At 44.5% G+C, this 15,996-nt stretch overlaps 1 protein-coding gene across 3 annotated transcripts; it reads right to left on the bottom strand.

Moving 5' to 3' along the window:
• Window positions 1–5,153: 5,153 nt before the first annotated feature.
• On the bottom strand, window positions 5,154–15,987 carry LOC309394645 (endonuclease domain-containing 1 protein-like). Of its 3 annotated transcripts, XM_081958064.1 has the most exons (4): window positions 11,552–15,987; window positions 10,316–11,363; window positions 8,210–8,514; window positions 5,154–7,096 (listed from the first exon to the last, which is right to left on the bottom strand). In XM_081958064.1, exons 3-4 carry the CDS (start codon window positions 8,492–8,494, stop codon window positions 6,575–6,577), a joined length of 807 nt encoding a protein of 268 aa, XP_081814190.1. In that variant the 5' UTR covers window positions 8,495–8,514; window positions 10,316–11,363; window positions 11,552–15,987; the 3' UTR covers window positions 5,154–6,574. The 3 variants fall into 3 exon arrangements, with proteins under 3 accessions (XP_081814190.1, XP_081814189.1, XP_081814188.1); XM_081958063.1 differs by having other exon boundaries at window positions 10,316–15,987; XM_081958062.1 differs by lacking the exons at window positions 10,316–11,363; window positions 11,552–15,987 and having other exon boundaries at window positions 8,210–8,999.
• Between the last annotated feature and the right edge of the window lie 9 nt (window positions 15,988–15,996).

Below are 15,996 nucleotides of genomic sequence, written 5' to 3'. Positions count from 1 at the left end.
CCTCACGTATCTTACCGTTTTTCCCTTTTCACCTGTTGTATTGAACAATTTAATCAAATATTTTGCTGTTGTAATCGATCACACACGTATTCCAAGGCCACACTTGGAATACTGCATTCAGTTTTGGTCGCCAGGATGTAGAAGAGATGTGGAGACTCTAGAAAGAGTGCAGAGAAGAGCAACAAAGAGGATTAGGGGACTGGAGACTAAAACATATGAAGAACAGTTGCAGGAACTGAGTATGTTTAGCTTAAGAGAAAGAAGGACTAGGGGAGACATGATAGCAGTGTTCCAATATCTCAGAGGTTGCCACAAAGAAGAGGGAGTCAAACTATTCTCCAAAGCACCTGAGGGCAGAACAAGAAGCAATGGGTGGAAGCTAATCAAGGAGAGAAGCAACTTAGAACTGAGGAGAAACTTCCCGACAGTTAGAACAATTAATCAGTGGAACAGAAGTTGCCTCCAGAAGTTGTGAATGCCCCAACACTGGAAGTCTTTAAGAAGATGTTGGATAGCCATCTGTCTGAAACGGTATAGGGTTTCCTGCCTAGGCAGGGGGTTGGACTAGAAGACCTCCAAGGTCCCTTCCAACTCTACTATTGTATTGTATTGTATTGTATTGTATTGTACTTACCGCTGTTCAACTTGCCAAAGAACTGATGGGAAGGGATGGGTGAGAAGGAATGCAGGCGATCCAAGAATAGACCGTTTGAGCCAACACGCCACCAAGGTCACTATTGCAGGCGTCTGACAAAGAGGGGAACTGCTCTCAAAACAAAAGACTGATTCAAAATTGGACAGGGTGATCCCTCTGGGTGGGAAGAAGGGGAAACCAATGCTTAACTATGTAGCATTGCACGGGAAAACCTCAGAGCTGGTTTTTATTCTTCAGTGCCAAAATGGTGTGCTCAATAAAGATTCACGTAGTGGATTTAAAAGTTCCTGCTTTTCTTGGGTGCACTAGTCGGGCAGTTGACATTCCAGTAGTCCTCAGCTTACAGCCATTCGTTTAGTGACCATTTGAAGATGCTTACAACCATCACAGCATCCTCACGGTTATGTGATCCAAATTCGGGCCATTGGCAACCAGTATAGCTTTATGATGGTTGTGGGGTCATGTGATCCACCCTTTGCAACTTTCCCAGCTGACTTCTGATCAGCAAAGTCGAAGTGTGTGTGTGGGGGAGCTGGGTTTGCTTAACAACGGTGTGATTCACTTAAGGACTGTAATGATTTGCTTAACAAATGTCAAAAAAAATTGTAATTTGGGCCAGTTAACAACCCCTTTGCTTCGCAGTGGAAATTCTGTTCCTAGTAATGGTCGTAAGTTGAGGACTACCTGTAGTGTATATAGAGGGATTCCATGATGCATCCCCTTCACTTTTTTTGGATTGGTTTCAGCTGCCTCCAGTACTGAAATAAAGCAATTTGTACTCCAGTGAAATTTATTGATACGTATATTTATTTGATTTTTGTTCTTCCTTTGTTACGTTTACATCGGCTGATCTTTTATTTAAATGCGTGCATGTAGCTTTGGTTGAAGGTTTTTATAGCAGGCGAAGCAAAGGATGTTTATAAAGCAAGCATAAAACAAAATAACATTTTCTATGCCGGGTTGTTTAAGAAAGGCTGTTTTCTGGGTGTGAAAGTCAGTTTGCAGAGCGAGCTCAGCTGAAGAAGGAAATAAAAGCAGCAGTTCTTAACTATATCAACAGCTCCTGTACTGCCTGAGTTTAGAATTTAGAATAACAGAATTGGAAGGGACCTTGGAGGTCTTCTAGTCCAACCCCCTGCTCAGGCAGGAAACCCTATACCGTTTCAGACAAATGGCTATCCAACATCTTCTTAAAGACTTCCAGTGTTGGGGCATTCACAACTTCTGGAGGCAACTTCTGTTCCACTGATTAATTGTTCTCACTGTCAGGAAATTTCTCCTTAGTTCTAAGTTGCTTCTCTCCTTGATTAGTTTCCACCCATTGCTTCTTGTTCTGCCCTCAGGTGCCTTGGAGAATAGTTTGACTCCCTTTTCTTTGTGGCAACCCCCCGAGTTGACGCAGGAAGAACATTCTTTCTTGTGAAAATAGAGCCAAAAGGGTGTAGGAAGTTAAAACCCACCCCACTCCTAGAAAAATGAAATATCCTGGGAAATATTGAAAAGGCAGAATATTATATTTCCCTGGATGAGAAATGGAGAAACATGTTTTTAGATGGGAAACAGACTCACTCTTAATAGCCCCCACCATTGTCAATGAGTCAGTCTATTCTACATAACAAAGATATCCCCCTTCAGCTGCAGGGTGATGGGATTAGAGCATGATAGTATTAGCGCTCTACCCATCTCACCACAGGGCACCTGGGGAGAAGCAATGCTCAACCAAACTTGGACTCAAGACAGCCTAGAGAGTTGCTCCTGCATGGGAGTCTGACAACCAATCAGAATACGAGATCAAGATCAAAGGCCAGAGAGGGCATAAAGCCAGGGACTTTCAGCATCTCTGCCTCTTTCTCTTCTTCACCCAACATCTGGAAGCATCTGATCCCCCTTTTCTGCTCAGGAGCTCAAGCCATGTGATCCTGTCCACCATTAAACCATCTTCCCAAGCAGCCTCCATGTTTCCAGTGTCTTTTTCCCCCACTTGCAACTGAACCAATGGTGGTTTGCAGGCAGTATGCCCAGGTACGGGCGTACCGGTGCCTGCCTGAAGCAGTGGGTACTGTTCTGGTATGGTGCTCCGGAGGGCCCACTCGCCTGCCCTACCTCCTTACCTGCATTTGAGCTCTTCGGCGCTTCCACTTCCGCGCATGGAGCGCACGGCACCTGTGTGACACTCTGCTGAGCAGCTGGAGCGTCATGGAGGCTCGTGGAGGCGTCGCAAGAGGTAAGGACACATGCGCGTGCTGCGCGCATTCATGTGGTGGAAACCAGGCCCCATTGCAACCGTACCAGTTGCAATGGGATCTGGAACCCACCACTGAACTGAACCCAGAAGGACATTTTCTTCCAACAGGGGGAAAAGAGTTTTGTTTGGCAAACCAGAAATCGAAAGAAACATTGCTCTAAAGGGGTCGCTAAGCAAGGATACCCTCCTGCCCGTTTCCCCTGGTATGACAAGGAAGCTGATAAGTTGAGAAAGGAAACACCCACCACCCACCCCGCAGGAAACGACTTCATTTAACCTGAACAAACAGGCTCACCTATTCAGAGGTTCTTGCAAGTTGAGGGCGCTTCCTCAGAGAGCATCTGCTTTTATTGTGACAGTTGAGAAGGAGGGCTTGGCTCCCAGGCTTAATCAGGAACCTGGCATGGATTCTCGCGCTTTGCTCATTTCGAGGAATTCACAGCAAAGAAAGCAAACAGAAAACGAAAGTGTGGGGTGGCTTGTAGAAACGCCCACAGACACCCAGGCTGGGAGGAGAATTTGTATCTATAGCCTATTCAGCATCTTTTAAAGCGAAGTTATATATATAAAATTTTATATATATATAAAAGCTTGGCTGAGCTGGTGTAGAAAAACAGGAAGTGTTTTCTCTTTCCACATTCTGCTCCCTTTCTAATGACAGAGAGATGGCAGGATGCCAGTAAGACCTTCACGCAACACTGCCCAGGGCCACATTTTGGTGGTGTGTGTGTGTGTGTGTAATCCATTTAGTAGGCTTTGTTCTGATTGCCATCGTTCTCATTTCTAATCTTCTCATCTTTCCTACTATCATGTATCACCTGTTCTTTGCATCTTATGAGGAATGATTGTTAACTATGATTTATGATCTACGACCTATCACTTTGCAGTGGAATGTACAGAGAGCTTATGCACTAGGGACAAATTCCTTGTGTGTCCAATCACTCTTGGCCTATAAAATATGCCTATTCCTATTTTATCTCTACTCTATATTCTAGTGGTTCTCCACCTGTGGATCGCGACCCCTTTGGGGGGGTCCAACGACTTTTTCATAGGGGTCGCTAAGACCATCGGAACTCTAAACTTTAAACTCCACCTCGTGTTCCTCGAAACACCCCGCGGATGGGCTCCGGAGTCATCGCCAGCTGCGCAGAGAGTCGCCGCGGCTCCATGCTGTAGAAAACGTAGGTGCAGGCGCGCACCCCCCGTACAATTACAGCTTCGGAGACTTCATAGTGGCGGCGGGAAAGTGTTCTCACTCTGACAAAGCGCTGCCTTGTCTTTCACAGCCGCCTTGTTTCCAATGGGGGGGGGAGAAATCCTCTGCATGGATCCCCCCTCCATTGGAAAGGAGGCGGCTGTGAAAGATGTGTGGGGTCCGGAGCCCATCCGTGCTGCCGAAGGACGGCCGGGGCGCCTTGAAGCAGCGCCAGCCAGCATGTCCCGCAAGAAGAGCCCCAGAGACAGTCTCCCCGTGATTTACAGGGTGTGCGCATAAACTCAAGCCGTTGAAAACAAAGGCGCGTGGCGTGAGCACACCCCGTAAATTACAGCCTCGGAGACTTTCCCCCTGGGAAAAACGCCGCTGCCAGGTACTTTTAATCTGTGATTAAAGGTGATCACAGTATGTGTGTCTGTGTATGTGAGTGAGAGGCAGACAGGCAGACACACACACACACAGAGTGACAGAGGGGGGAGGGGAGAGACAGAGAGGCACAGAGAGAGAGAGGCATACAGAGAGTGAGTGAGTGAGAGACAGACACACACAGACAGAGTGACAGAGATGGGGGAGGGAGGGAAGGAGAGACAGAGACAGACAGACAGAGAGAGACACAGAGAGTGACAGAGATGGGAGGGGAGGAAGGGAGGGAGAAACAGAGACACACAGAGAGACACACACACAGTGAGTGAGTGAGTGAGTGAGTGAGTGACAGACAGACAGACAGACAGACAGACAGACAAAGACATACACAGAGAGTCACACACACACACACACACACACACAGAGTGACAGAGATGGGGGAGGGAGGAGAGAGACTGAGAGATACAGAGAGAGACAGAGGGGGAAGGAGGGGGAGAGAGACAAAGAGCCACACACACAGAGACAGACAGACAGACACACACACACACACACACACACACACACAGAGAGAGAGAGAGAGAGAGAGAGAGAGAGTCTCTTAATATATAGATATATTAAGAAATATTTCACAATATATAATTACATATTGTTTTTGTGATTAATCACTATGCTTTAATTATGTTCAATTTATAACAATAAAAATACATCCTGCATATCAGATATTTACATTACGATTCATAACAGTAGCAAAATTACAGGTATAGAGTCGCGGTATTAGGAAGGTTGAGAACCACTGCTCTATTCTATTCCTACTCTACTTCTACTCTACTCTATTCCTACTCTGCTCTACTTCTATTCTCTTGTTCTGCTCTGCTCTGCCCTATCGTATCCTATCCTATCCATTCTATTCCATTTTACTGTACTCTTATTTTATATAAATAATATCTGAATCTTGCTTGACATGTCCACCCAAAGTTTAATTGCAAGTACTAAATACCTAACTTATAAACATAATATGAATGAAAGCTAAATGGCTAGTAGAAGACAAGAAGCCCCAAGCAGTTCCGTTTTCAGGAAGATAAATATTGCTGGATATTTAAATAAAGAGAATATTTATAGATCAGGGTTCAACCATTTTGGTCTCTGAGTTCATATCAAGCTCAGACAAGGAGTCCAAATATTGTAGGTGTCTGCAGGACAGAGTTTCTATTATTATTATTTTTTGATCCTCAAGATATTGTAGTAATTTTGACAAGGATAAAACTGGTAATTTTATTCTCAACCTTTTATACCTTAATCATAAATGCAATGGTTGGAATGCTCCTCTCTCATGCTGTGCTTGTGTGTATCACCCAGTGGAAGATGGGGCACATGAGGAAAGTAGTGTGTGAGCCTTTGCAAGACAAACTCAGCTCATATCTGTTCATTGTAACATGGCGCATAGACTCAAGACGTCTTGCGCCCCCATTCCAAGGCAGGATATGAAAAATGAATAGGTTTTGCTTCCCAAAGCAAACCTTGAGATTGTGATTGGCGGTTGGCAACCAAGAGTTTTGTAGGTGGTAGAGCAAACATCTTAAGAGGAAACATCAAATCCTCACCTCCCCAGCTGGATCTACCTTACCAACGTGGCCCTGCTTTGAGGGATGGGCCCAGACGAAATGGCGTGTATAGGCCTTACACTTTGCAATGTCTTTTCCATGAATTCAGCTCAATTCAAGTTGCCATTCAGAATATTTATTGCTCACGCCTACACAGCCAAAGTTCATCTCTTAAACCAGCACTAGAAAGGATCAACAGAATTGGGGTTGGACTCAAGATGGTTTGTGGGAACATAATGACTCTAGGGCTGATGACTTGCTTCACTCCACCACCACCACCACCACCCCCAGCTCTGCCTGGTGGTACTCCTACAGAACCGTGGTTAATTAAGGACACGAATTTACTCCTATGCTGTTAACGAGGTCTGTCCTTGGACTACTTTGGTGTGAAAAAAATGGTTATGGTCACAGCCACCATCTTGAATTTGTTGCTACCCCACACCCACCCACGCACCCACCCACCCACGCACACCCCTGGTCCAGTTGGGTATCTCTTAGCAGGAACCGTTGAACAGATCGATTTTCTCCCTCCCGTAGAGGTCAGCAAGGATTTTCTGCAGTTTCTCCAAGCTCCATTCTTTTACTTCATTCTCACTGTTCTTTGCAATGGCCGCCCACGAAGCCCTCTTCTTCTTATCCGTCACGCAGCACGCTGCAGACCAGATGTGGCTGGGCTTGTTGACCCGGTGCTCCGAGAGATACTCCTTCCCTGGGACAACGCCCGCAATGACGTACATGTCAAGGCAGGCCAGAGCTTCCTTTCGGATACGGTTCTCGTAGTTTGCCCAGGAATCTTGGTTGAGTTTGCTGAACTGGGGCACGATGTTAGTCAAGGTGGAAGTGGCAGCTCGGCTGTCTTCATCAGGCTGATGGCCCACTGGGTTCAGGTGCCCCTTTTCGATACTTAAAGACTGGGTGTAATCCCCAAAAATGGCCTGGCTCTTTTTTACCATATCAGCAGGGATGTTGGCTTGACGCTCGTCCTCCATGCTCTTGCCTAAAGTGGGATCTACCAGCTGGAAGACAAATGGACCTGAGTTAGTAGCTCACAGGAAACATGCAACACCAATTCAGGTTAGGGGACCAACTGAATAGAGCTTTGAAGGAAGGAATCTGGACAATTATAGAATGTTAAAGGTAAGGGTTCCCCTTGCACATATGTGCTAGTCGTTCCTGACTCTAGGGGGCGGTGCTCATCTCTGTTTCAAAGCTGAAGAGCCAGCACTGTGCAAAGACGTCTCCGTGGTCATGTGGCCGGCATGACTCAACGCCGAAGGCACACAGAACGCTGTTCCCTTCCCACCAAAGGTGGCTCCTGTTTTTTCTACTTGCATTTTACGTGCTTTTGAACTGCTAAGTTGGCAGAAGCTGGAACAAGTAACGGGAGCTCACTTAGTTACATGGCACTAGGGATTCGAACTGCTGACCTTTCTGATCGACAAGCTCAGCATCTTAGCCACTGAGTCACCCTTATAGATATATATAGAATTTTATTTAGCATTTTAGGCACATAGAAATGATAGAGGTGAGGCTATGGGATCCAAAATCTCTTTCAACGCAAGGGATCCAAATTAAAACGATCCAAATAAATCACCTTCCAATCTTCACTTGAACACTTCTGATAAAGGGAACCACACCAGCATTCGTGGTTGGTGGTATCAGCAATATGACTTTTACAGAGAGGGAGGAAGAGGAAAAAGAAGGAGGGAGGGAGGGAGGGAGGATAGCTACAGCTACATATGATGATTGATCTATGTGAGACTCCGCCTTCCCATAATATTAGACCAAATTCTCTGCATGCTGGTTGTGGAATCAATAGAGAATATTTGTAGGTGAGGGTTGAAATGAGAGGTCCTTGATGCTCTCTGAGCTTGGTTGTTTTCTTGCAGAGAACTGATGCTGTTACCTAGTTTGGATAATGAAATGTCTGCAAGAAGACTGCCAAGTTTAGAGAGCACCAAGGACCCTCTCATGGTTGGGGAATTCTGGACATCTCCGGAATCCAGAAATCCACCTAGCTTAAAGCCAGAGAGATTGAGAAGCACTGAGCCAGATGGTTCAATGGTTAGAAACAGTATGAAACAGACCGCCTCTAGAGCCAGAGGGATGAGGGGGGGAAATGCCTTTACCTGAGGCTCGATCATCCAACCTCTGTACCTGGGACCTTGTCCGGGTTTGCATTTGTAAGCAGAGTATATGGGGATGCGCTTCTCTCGGTCATACATGGTGGCAAAACGGTAGGCATTGTTGTAAAACTGGCAAATCCTCGCAGGGTTGCCCGGCGTCAGAGCATCTCCGGGTGGCGACTTATCCAAAAAGAACTCAAGGCAATTCTTGAAGTCTTGCACCACTTCAGCTTCGGCAGCCAGGGGAAAGCAGGCGACCATCAAAAGCAGGGAAGACAGCAGCAACATGGCTTGGGAAGCTCTTGAGCCTGGAAGGAAGATGGCCATCAAAATCCCCACCAGACACCTTGCCCCTCTACCTGGGCAAAGCACTGATTAAGACAGTTTATAGCTTCACCCAGAAGAGGGGGTCAACCTCTTCTCCAAAGCACCTGAAGGCAGGACAAAAAGCAAAGGATGGAAACTAATAAAGGAGAGAAGCAACCTAGAACTAAGGAGAAGTTTCCTGACAGAACAATTAACCAGTGGAACAGCTTGCCTCCAGAAGTTGTGGATGCTCCAACACTGGAAGTTTTTAAGATGTTGGATAACCATTTCTCTGAAGTGGTGTAGGGTTTCCTGTCTGAGCAGGGGGCTGGACTAGAAGACCTCCAGGGTCCTTCCCAACTTGATTATTCTATATTCTATAATCAAATACATAGATTGCAGTGATCAAATATCTATTCTTTGTCACCCTAAGATATTGTACTAACAGGCCTTGGTTACCAAAAGGCAGATGCTAACTCCATGTAAGGCGGGGGGGGGGGAGTCCCAATAGAAAGAGCATTTGACTGTGGGATCAAAGTTCTAACTTTAAAGTTCACCTGGAGTTGAACTGTCATTCATTCTGGATGCCCCAACTCACCCATCCTAGTTCTGCAGCTTGCTTCCCATGATGTGCAAAAACCAGGCCAGTTAAACAGCTATTGCTGCATTCGTACAACTTACGTTGTTAGTTTTAGCCCTGGTTAGTTTTATTTGTGGCTTAATAAGTACAACAGAGCTCAAACAGCTATTTGGTTAGTTTCTGATTCAGGGTATCCTGTGGGAAAAAGCAAGCTAGTAAGGCTTGTTCTACAAACCCAGCCTTTGTTTGCACAGTCCTGGAAAAGAGAGATGCTCCTCTGTAGAGCTTATTTCTCTTAATTGTTTTCTGAATCGCAACCTGGTTTGATTGGCAAGGAAACAACGAAATGGGTCTATGATCAAGCCAGTTAGCACCAATTGCCCAAAGGTAAATAGTGCCACATGGTTCAGCCAAAGAATCCGTCAGAGTTTGAATACTTATTCCGAAGTACAGGATGAGTTATGATATGAGTTATGATATGATAAAGGGATCTTGGAGTCCTAGTGGACAACCATTTAAATATGAGCCAGAAGTGTGCAGCAGCTGCCAAAAAAGCCAACACAGAAAAGCCAACACAGTTCTAGGCTGCATCAACAGAGGGATAGAATCAAGATCACATGAAGTGTTAATACTACTTTATAATGCCTTGGGAAGGCCACACTTGGAATACGGCATTCAGTTCTGGTCGCCAGGATGTAAAAAAGATGTGGAGACTAGAAAAAGTGCAGAGAAGAGCAACAAAGAGGATTAGGGGACTGGAGACTAAAGCATATGAAGAACGGCTGCAGGCATTGAGTTTGTCTAGTTTAATGAAAAGAAGGACCAGGGGAGACAGGATAGCAGTCTTCCAATATCTCAGGGGTTGCCACAAAGAAGAGGGAGTCAAGCTATTCTCCAAGGCACCTGAGGGTAGAACAAGAAGCAATGGGTGGAAACTAATCAAGGAGAGAAGCAACTTAGAACTGAGGAGGAATTTCCTGACAGTTAGAACAATTAACCAGTGGAACAGAAGTTGCCTCCAGAAGTTGTGAATGTCCCAACACTGGAAGTCTTTAAGAAGATGTTGGATAGCCATTTGTCTGAAACTAGGCAGGGGGTTGGACTAGAAGACCTCCAAGGTCCCTTCCAACTCTACTATTGTATTGTATTATTATTGTATATATAACAGCTATTCCCAAACACACTGAAAAACCACTTCCTATCTTTTAGGATGCAAGACTCACCTTCGGCTGTGCGATCCTTGGAGCAGGAGAAGATGAAGGCGAGGATGGCATGGACCAGTCCAAAGTTTGAGAAGAAAGTCCCGGCTTGTGAAAGGTCACTCCATGACTAGGACTTATAAAGGAACAGAAAATTGCCCCCAGGAGCTGAAGCAATAAATGCAAGGATGAATCTGGAATCTAAATTCTAAAACATCCATCTTGATAAAAAAAAATTTGTTAAAGAAAGCCCTACTTTACTTCAAATTTGCAATTCAAGCTGGAGGAATTTATGGGGCAGAACCTCATCTGGATGCGCACATCAGAAAACTTGGGTGTGGCATTAAAGGGGAAAATAGCGCCAGCTTGATTGTAATGCCCTTGTTTTCCATCGATTAGGAAGCTGGAAACAAGTGAATTTTTTTATTAAGTTGTTGAGCTTCTTTGAAAAAATAAATAAAAAAAGAACTTGCCAAATCTGTTTATTTGTAAGAGTTTAAAAATTTAGATAGGGAAGCAAATGAAATTGCGAAAGCCTCGGAGGGCTTAGCTCTACAATCTTGTTTTTTTCCAGTTCAGAATGCAAAATTCTGGGCTCATCTGTGATGCTCACAAAAATTGTCACTGTTTTTTGAAAGCTTTCTCGTCTTTAACAATGGCAGCAGAGTCCCAGGGGCAGTTCACACTTCAGGCCTGGCGTTAATAGGCCACCCACGCCTTAAGCCAGAGTTGCAAAAGTTGCAAAATTGGTGGCTGAAGGAGACAGGCTCATCCATGTCACACAACCCCTGACTTCCCTCTCCCCTACCACCACCACCACCACCACCACCACCCCTTTTTTTTTTTTTGGCAATTTTTGAAGTTGAGAAATATGAAGAGCAAAATCAGTGCTAAATTTGGAAGATGTTTATGGCAGCTATTTTGCTTCTTAAAATGCAAGAAGTACAGTTCCCAAGTTAGTCCTCCATGAGTGAAGTATATGTGATTGTTGAATTTGGTTGGTGTGGATTCGTGGGAACATCGTTGGTTCATCTTTAATATGAATTCATCAGTATCTATCCATCTTTCCTTCCTACAAATGGGAAGAAATTGAGATTAAAATGGATACAATTGTGAGCGGAAAAAATCCAGAAATTCACCAATTCCTTAGCAGAGAAGGTTAATCAACCTCTTGCTCCTTGACTGCAGAATAAGCCAGAAATAATATCAATACATTCATCACTCATTAAATAAGACTGTTTAGCATGTCCAAATACTAACCTATAATCTTACAGTTGGGGATCTCAGAAACTCTGCAAACCAAACAGATGTCATCTTGCAGGCCACTGTGTGGGTTTCAGAGAATTTATTTATTTATTATTTCTTTAGATTTCTAAACCGCCCCCTCTCCCAAAAAGGGACTCGGGGCGGTGTACAGTCAGATAAAATGCAGATAAAATACATGAATAACAATATAAATAATATAAAACAATTGAATACTAAACATTTAGGTGGAGGAGATGAGACTGTACAAGAAATAAATATGCTATGGAAACCCTAAAAAACATCCCCAATTAAAATACTCAAACCCAGTTAAAATATATCCCCGGGAGGCAAAACTAAGGGAGTGCCAGGCCAGCTAATTGAAACAGGTGAGTCTTTAATTTTTGACGGAAGGAGTGGAGGTCGGTGGTGGTTCTGATGTCGGGGGGGAGGTCATTCCAGAGGGTTGGGCCCATCACAGAGAAGGACCTACTCCTAGGTGTCGCCCGCTGGCATTGCCTAGCGGACGGCACCAGGAGGAGTCCCTCCCTGTGTGAGCGGATTGGTTGTAGGGACGTATGTGGTAGGATGCGATCCTGCAGATAACTAGGTCCTATGCCATGGAGCGCTTTAAAGATGGTAATCAATACCTTGAAACGCACCCGAAAGGCCACAGGCAGCCAGTGCAGCTCGCGCAGGAGGGGTGTTACGTGGGAGTATCGTGTACTCCCCATGATGACCCGCGCGGCTGCGTTCTGGACTAGCTGCAGTCTCCGGATGCGTCCCAAGGGAAGCCCCATGTAGAGAATGGCAGGAGTATCCCACATTTTGCTGCTGTTGCCCCAAATGTTGTGATACCGTTACGTCCGGAGATATTACAGGTATCTTGCTCATGAGATCTCTCTCCAAAAATGGATTGTTTGATTAATCAAATTGATATTGTGGCCCATCTCCCCCAAAGAAGATTCTAGGCAGCATACAATAATAAATCAATCAGCCAATATAAAATCAATAAAAATAGAAAACGTCTCCGTAATCATTAGCAAAACCACAAAACTTCTCACCCAGGGCAGAGAGAGGATAAAAACAGCTCCCTCAGCAAAGGAGCCATGGGGAGAGATCTTCAGTCCTGGGGGGGTGGGGGCAGGCCTGGCAGCAATTCCAGATCTCGGGGGCCTTATGAAAAATCCAAGGGAGGACCAATCTAATTTCAAGGGGTTCAATGCTCCACAAGCTAGGGATCATGGCAGAGAAGGTACCCACCAGATACAGACCCCTAACTGAAAGCACCTGCAAGCATGCCTGGAGTGGGCTCATGCCACTGGGGAGAGGCAGCTGTTCTCATTCAGTCTTGGCAACGTTATACCATCCGCTTTACTCCAGAAATGATGACTTCCACTCACTAGGATCTTGGCCCTTTACAAGGAGCATTTATTCAGTTAGGGATGAAACCATAGGTCGCTAAGGAACACAATGGTTGGACACCATCAAAGCTGACGCCTGCCAGAGCACAGAGCAACTCAAAGTAGCAGCGCGAGATTGGAAGACATGGAGAGTTCTGGCCCAGAGAACGGTCTCATGGTTGCCCTTATCGTGTAGAGGACTCTCAGTTGCCAATCACTGTCGTAGACAGAAGCCTTGGAAATCAGAAACCTATTTATTTTTCATATCTGGCCTTTGGTTTTGGGAGTTCAAGACACCTAATCTCTCCTCTTCTTATTAGTTTTCCCCACATACTCCCTGTGGATTAGATCTGAGAGACCCACTGACCCAAGGCCTGAAGCTGTGTCTCCCATTGTGTGGAGCAGACCGTTTCCTCCTCCCATTATCCAGGCTCTTGACCGATGGGGAGGGACTGGCCAAAGCGCCTCAGGGGGCTTCTGTGGTTGAGGGGGCATCACAAACTGGGTTTTCCTCAACTTTGCCACAATCTACAGTCCCTTGTATCTCAACCTTTTTTCTCAAAAGGGCATCAAGAGAAAACAACACCTCTGATTTTACACATGAAAATGTAAACATGTAAGGATGGGGAGGAAATTCATTCCACGTGGGTCTTTTCCTCCTTCTTGTTCTTCTTGTAAAAATTTACAGTTCATAAATGAGACTGAAAAGCATGGAAACAAGAGGAAGTGACCAACAGTTGTACCAGAAACAAATCTTGAATAGTCCCTTAGGCAATGTAAGGGGAATTCTCTTGCCTCGTTGACAACCTGATTTTCAGTAACTGCAATTGACATGGTTTTTAATCGTCTGCTAAAAAGTCCAGTCTGGCTCTTTAGAACTAGTCTGCTCTGGCAATCCTACAAATAATCAAGATTTAATCTCTCCGCATCCATTACAAAGGTGTTTTCTCACTGATATTTTATTATCTCCGGGATGGCAATTTCAGACTGAGATAAGGAGAATGGGCCGGGACAGGCAAATGCATTCTATTCGTTTAGAATATCCCTAGGCAGCAAGTCATTGATTTCAAAGTAGTTTTCTTCATTTGGGGAAAAATCTGAATAGAACATTTTGGCAAGACTCCAAGTAATATTCTGATTTTCTTTGTGATATATTCTCTGAACAGAGTGCTGGATTGAATCTGCTGGTTGTGCGGAAATGGTATAGCTTGAATTAGTTGCTCAATTGCTACGATCAATTTAAAAATGTACTCTTTAAAGTCAAAGGGTCCTAGAATTACAGACTTTAATTTCCCTGTATTTGGCTATCCAGCCTCTGCTTGAAGAAACCACCCTAAACGGGAGCCACTGATTGACAGCTTTTACTGTCAACATGTTCTTCCTGATGTCTAACTTTTTTTCCTCTCTTCATTATATTCTTCCTGTTCTTTTCTTTCTTGTTTTCTGTATTTTTTTCTTTTGCATTTTTCACTTTCTATTCTTTTCCTTTCTTTCTATTGGATTTTACCATTGCAATAAGTGCATAATTAAAAAAGGAGAAAGCACAAAACATTTTTGATACGCTTTGCTTGGCTGAGATTTAGCTGGACAATTATGACGGTTGCAAAAGATCAGGAGCATCTTGGCAGCCAGCAGAATCTAGAGGGGGGTGGCGATTGAGGCTTGAAGAACCAAGTGGAAGAGAAATGGAACTGGTTGGAGCTGGTCTGGTCCAAGAGGGATGAAGCAGCCAAGGAGAGGGCAACATTGTTCCAAGAAAATCCCCCCCTCCCCCTTGACAGGTAATTCAAATTTCTTGGATTTTTCTTTGAAAACATTTCAAAGAGGAATACACAAGCTTGAAAGGAGGGTGGGGACTGAGGCATCTCCTTCCATCTATCCCACTGCTCCCCTCCCTGTGATTTCCAGTGAAAATATCTGGGCATTGTTAAAGCCATTTTCATGCATGGCCATCAACCCTTCCACGGTAGATTACACAATACTCTTGCATTGAGCTTCTGAAGATGACACAAGTTCTAATTTTGTGTGGTTAGGAAGAGGCTAAAAGAGACTTCCTTTTATACTCAGGCCACTTTCTCTTACGAGTTTTTGCCCTTTTCTTGAATACCCTGATGTGTTAAGTTTCGATTGGTAGTTGTGATTTGTGGCTTTTTTAGTTTCAAAACTTCCCCAGTTCTTAAAAAGTCTTAAGATCGCTCCCTATATTTCCATGCCACTCGTGATGTGATCTTTTATGCCTTCTTAATCAGATGCCATTAATTAGGTTCACTTGGTTAGCGTGAGTCCATTTGTTCTTTTTATTATTGCATTGTGTGTGTGTGTGTGTGTGTGTGTGTGTGTGTGTGCGTGTGTTCTACTTGTGAACTACCCAGATTTGCTGAGAGCTGGGCCATGTACACGCTTAAGAAACAATCAAATTCCAGATAATGTCCCAAACAAATATTCACCATGTTTGCCTATCTCCAGTGTGTGCAATTCAAATTAAGGACATGCCTAAAACCATTTGTGCCTCCAGCAAATCACAAGGATGCTAACGTAAATGCCCCATTCCTGCTCAGTTTTGTTGAATTACAATTGGAAAGCCGATGCCAGTTAAACTGGATTAAAATCGATAGGATGCTTAAATGAACCTTCGCCCAGATGCAAAAAACTTCCTACCACTGTGCCAAAAAAAACCCGTAGACGCTGGACAAATTTCAACGGAGACTCTCAATCATCCAGGAAGTGAAGAAGTTCCTCGAACGAGAAGCAAAACATTTTACAAGAAAACAAGTCCAATTGTCCTTTGGAAAAAAGCACCTCGGATATAGACACCGGCCTAATTTGTATGGCACTCGGACACGGTGGTGGCTCGTTCACTGTGGTTTCCAGGCCAGGGTTCACGCAGCAAGTTTAGTTAGTGTTAATCTTAGATGATAACGATGATCTCTAGTTTAATGTGTTGTATGAACTGCCGCTTTGTTCAATGTACTATTTGGATTCAGAAAACGGGTCAGCTCGGTAGAGATAAAGATGTTGTGCGGACATACAAAATATGAATTTGCAGTGCGGCATTTTATT

The sequence above is a fragment of the Natrix helvetica genome (genome assembly GCF_964273705.1).
Source record: "Natrix helvetica genome assembly, chromosome: 6".
Lineage (NCBI taxonomy): Eukaryota > Metazoa > Chordata > Lepidosauria > Squamata > Natricidae > Natrix > Natrix helvetica.
Note: the sequence above shows the minus strand (reverse complement) of the source record. Positions and strands in the feature narration are given on the sequence as shown.